Source organism: Chiloscyllium plagiosum, chromosome 8 (genome assembly GCF_004010195.1).
Source record: "Chiloscyllium plagiosum isolate BGI_BamShark_2017 chromosome 8, ASM401019v2, whole genome shotgun sequence".
NCBI classification, from domain to species: Eukaryota; Metazoa; Chordata; class Chondrichthyes; order Orectolobiformes; family Hemiscylliidae; genus Chiloscyllium; species Chiloscyllium plagiosum.
In genome coordinates this window covers 100,631,401-100,636,264 of record NC_057717.1, presented here as the reverse complement: position 1 = coordinate 100,636,264, position 4,864 = coordinate 100,631,401, and the positions used below count along the sequence as shown (strand labels likewise).

At 39.9% G+C, this 4,864-nt stretch overlaps 1 protein-coding gene across 2 annotated transcripts in view; it reads right to left on the bottom strand.

The window, feature by feature from the left end:
* rnaseh2a (ribonuclease H2, subunit A) overlaps positions 1–328 on the bottom strand; it is a 32,197-nt gene extending 31,869 nt beyond the window's left edge. Inside the window, exon 1 of one of the 2 annotated variants that reach the window (XM_043694918.1) lies at positions 49–328. In XM_043694918.1, coding sequence (XP_043550853.1) covers positions 49–175 — 127 coding nt within the window. In that variant the 5' untranslated portion in view covers positions 176–328. The remainder of the gene's footprint in view (positions 1–48) is intronic. The other variant, XM_043694919.1, reaches the window with a different exon arrangement.
* Between the last annotated feature and the right edge of the window lie 4,536 nt (positions 329–4,864).

The following is a 4,864-nucleotide window of genomic DNA, read 5'->3' as shown; positions in this document are numbered from 1 at the left end:
TCACCATCGCCCCCCACCCCCAAGCCTCGCCCTGCCGTCGCCCCTCACCCAACACGGGCCCTCTTCCAGCCTCATCAATGCCCAGGCAGCAATCTTCAGTCAGGCAGGCGGCGGGCACGGCGGATACCAGCCGGTAATTTTTACTGCTGTCCTCCAGAAACTCGCTCAGGTCCATCGCAAAGGCGCATGAAAACAATTCTGACTACAACCGCCAATCTGAAGCAGGACAGCGGCGGGACTTTTAAATATCTCGAGAAGCAACCGCCACAATGACCTCTCCCGCGCTCAGCGATGACCTGCCCTTTCACCTCTGATCCCATCCCTGACGCCCCATTTGTTTTATTAAAAAAATCATGCGGTAGAAAGTTACCCTGAACATTTACAGCAGGATATTTTTTCAAATTTAAATTTGGATTTAATTTAATGTTTAAGCTTATCATTCACTGCGACTTAATATCCTTTAGTGCGCATGTGCCTATGTGCGCAAAGCCCCTGGGAGTTGTAGTTTAAGACCCAAAATCAAATTTTGTTTTAAATATTGAAACTTGAAGTAGTCTTCCAACAATAAAAGAGCTTATGGGGCTCAAATAATAATACATTCGATATATTGTATTATCTTATACATATTTATAAACATAATGTTGTGATTTTTTTCAGCTCCAGTATTTACTCTTCATCTCATTTTAAGGTTACCAGTTTAGCATAGCACTCAATGGGTTCTCTGAACTTCAAATGGTCTTATGAATTATTCCGCCTGAAGTATCAGCCCAGATTGCTCTTTCAAATGTTGATGTAGCCACTCTGCATTTCCGTTTCATTTCAAATTTTCAGCATATTGCTTTATATTTATCTCTGCAATGAAATCAACTACCTCACAGTTACCATGGGAGCAACATGTCTGCCTATTCAGATAGATGTTGACTGAACTGTCCTTACGCTGTTCAAAGAGCAGGAAGTGAAGCTCCCAGTGATTCAGCCAACATTTTCCTTTATCTGTATAGCAACAAAAAGCTAATTAACTGTTCATGCATTTGCTTTTTGTATTTTAGACTCAGCTATTCCAATATTCTAACTGGTCAGCCATCTTTTACCACCCATAAATTTATGTTTCTCTGCTGCCCATATCTTAACTCAGATGAAGTTACATGCAATCACTGATTTTTGTTGTTATTCAGTCTGCAAACTACTTATTATTAAAAGTTTTCATCATCATGCTCACCTCCCATCACGATCTCTTTCCTTTGGATCTCTGCAACCCAATTAGACCTAAAAACACTCTCTTACCCCATGATCCATCCACACCTTTCACTCTTTTCCATCAACTGTTGATTCCTTCAATACCATCGTCTGAAAATCCCCCTATTCATCCCTGTATCCTTACCTCTCTTCTTTAAGACAATCCTTAAAACCTAGCTTTTGGTCACCTGGTGCAATGTTTCTCTGATGAAGCTTGCTGTGCATTTTTGTCTGATTGCGTACATGTGAAACACTTTGAGATATTTTAAATGTAATGCACCAAATAAATTCAAATTGTTGTAGGATATTACCAAGACGAAACATCTCTCTATCAAACCGCATCACCTGTCAATTTATTTTGCCCACAAAGTGACAAAACACCCTACCCTCCTCCCTTTTATTTTCTACTACTAAGCCACTGCTTCAGAATGTCTTTTTAAATTCATTCTTGGGATGTAGGTGTAGCTGACCAGGCCAACATTTATTGCCCTTCCCTATTTGCCCAGGAGAAGGTGCTGCTAAGTTGCCACCAAACTGTTGGAGTCTAATGGGTGTCGGTCCCCCATAATGCTATTAGAAAGGGAGTTCTAGGATTTTTGACCCAGCAACTGTGAAGGAAAGGCAATATAATAGTTCTAAGTCAACTCTCAAACCTTCCTTACTTAACAGGTTAAACAGCATTTTCAACAAAGTCACACTGGCAATGGGAAATTTCATAACCTGTATTGCTTTTAAAAGTTAGAGGTCTTGGAGCGCCATCAACTGGGGATCAAGCATCAAAACTTTCTTTAATTTGACGAAGTCTTTTGGGTATTTCCCAATATTGCCCTTCGGTCAGCATGGTGGCTCAGTGGTTAGCACTCCTGCTTCACAGCACCAGGATCCCAAGTTCAATTCAAGTCTTGGGTGACTGTGTGGAGTTTACACATTCTCCCTGTGTCTGCGTGGGTTTCCTCCCACAGTCCAAAGATGTGTAGGTTTGGTAAATTGCCCATAGTGTTAGATGTATCATTCAGAGGAAAATGGGTCTGGGTGGGTTACTCTTTGGAGGGTTGGTTTGGATGAAGGGCCTGTTTCCACAGTGTAAGTAATCTAATACTGACCATTATGATAGTTAAAATCAGGAACAAACACTGCTTTGCTTGTGTGGACCAGAAAAGGGGGACATTATCAAATTTTTTAATTTCAAAAATACACTTTATTCACAAAAAAAACTTTAAATATACATAGTCACAAATGCAGTTTGGTCCTGTACAGTAGCATATCAAGGAAACAAACATTGAAATTTGACACCATCCAAACAAACCAAAGACATTTCTTACACATTCAAAGCTATATTTGCATGCATTTGAAGCACTAGGAGGATCTGATAACTGAACTGACCTACTTTAGCAACTTTTAAGGTAAGTTGGTTAAAAGTTAAAGAAAAATAGCAAGAGTTAAATTCTCAATTCCAGGGGTTTGATTCACCAGAACTATCTCTGTTTGACTGACACAATTTTGTCTGAGATAGGACATGAAGAACTCAAAATGCACCCCAGACTTGAGCTCATAATCTAGGTTGACATTCCAATGCAATACTGAAAGATTGCTTCAGTGGTGTAGGTAACAATTTTCAGATGAAATGTTAAACCAATTAAGGCTCTGTATGTCTTATCAGCAGGCTATAAAAGATCTGGTGGCACCAAGTTGAAGAAGACCAGAGGTGCTCTCCCATTGTTATCCCTCAATTAACATCAGGTCATCATTGGTTTTTATGGCGGGGGCAAAGGTGCTGCATTACAACTTACTCTGGGAATCCCAGTTGCCGTGGCAACACTCTTCTTGTAGTCTGAAGCATGAACTAGTGATGGTAGAAGCTTCAAGGTTCTTACCATCGCATGGCTAAACAAGAACCTCTCCCACTCTTTCAGCCTGCCACTGGTGTGTGTTGGAAGGATTTGCAGGTTAATACTCATCATACTAGGTGTGACAGCATCTATTCTTCAGTCCAAAGAACAGTTATATTAGACTCTAAATATTAAATCTGCTTCTGTCCCCCCATATTCTACTAGAAATCTTGAGTTTCTCAACAGTTTTTGCTTTTGTTTAAGATTTCCGACATCTGGCGTATTTTGATTTTTTTGATAATAACCCTGTTTGGCCACATCATGAATGCTTTTCTTGGCCATCATGTCCTGTGGTATGACTCACACACTTATGGCTCAGAGACAGAGACACTATCCACTGTGCGCATAAGACCTGCTCCTTATGATGGGTATCTGTGCACAAATTGACTGTCCTGCTTCCCTTTATTACAACAATGACTGTAAAGTGCTTTGGGATTGTGAAAGGTGGCAAGTAAGATGAAGTTATTTTCTTAAAAAGTAATTATAAGTAAAACTACAGATTTTGATTTGTAGATAGACCTCGCAGCTCTGCATCAGAACGCTATAATTTCAAGTCCCATCCAGAGCCATAGAGTAGGCATTATTCTAACCCATAAAGGCCCAAGAGTGTACTTCCTCTTCAAGTTAGTATTCCCTAACAGTACCAGCATGCTTCTTTGCAACAAAAACATATTGGCTGAGGTTATCTTTTAGTTTTAGCACCTGTTGTTTCTCAAGTGTTTCCAAAATTTTTGTCACCAGCAAGTATTCTGCTCATTGTCCCTGTATAACCACAGCTATCACTATCTCCTTCACTAATGCCACCAACAAAATAGCAAAGCAGTATGTTCCTTTGGTTGTTCATAATAGGCCATTCCCGACTTGCATAAACCAAACATCGACTGTTAGATGTGACTGCACAATTGGGCAACACTTGCTGATTAATTCCAAATGTTCTCATACTTACATGAACAATTAAAACAAAGGTAGCTAGCCGAGCTTGTAACATGACTCATTTAACCTTGCTTGACGCAACAGAAACATTTGTACATGGGCCCATTTTCTGCACACAAAAGGAATATGCTCAAGCCTTTTGCCTTTTTTGAATTTCCTGTGAGCTTGAGGAACCTATAGTTCCTGTTTCTCTCACCATGCCAATGTCAATCAGAATTGACTTGCCAACCAATCAGAATCCTTTTCTCCTAGAGTATAAATTGTTATGAAAATTTGAAATTTAGTATTCTTGCCTTTGTCCTCATGGGGGCAAGACACAAAACTTCAACAACAGAGTCATTCTGTTCAGCAAGATGTAAAACAGCAGAAATTTCAACTGATGTGAGAACCCAGGACCAGACTGAAATCCAACTTTACCTCCCCTTCTGCCATTTGGGCTGCTACCCTGGATGGGACAAGAAAATTACAACAATAGGATTGCATGGGTGCAGAGTTGGGAAACGGTCATATTCCTGGGTAAAATCCATCATCCACACCTGCCTTGTAGAAATGTGAATAGCTCTCCAAGCCAGGACTGTCAGAACCATCTGTCTCCCACTGTTAACCTTCAGAGAACCAATTGCCTTTTGCAGCTTTCAATGTATAAACTGCACCTTTAGATTTGCTTTGACATTTACAAAAAAAACTTATATTTTGTGTTGTGGCATATTGAATCTCTCCATAATATCCCACAACACTTTACATGCAGTTAATTGTTTCAAAGTGTGGGCATCATTATATTGGTTTTATTTTGTATGCAAGAGAGA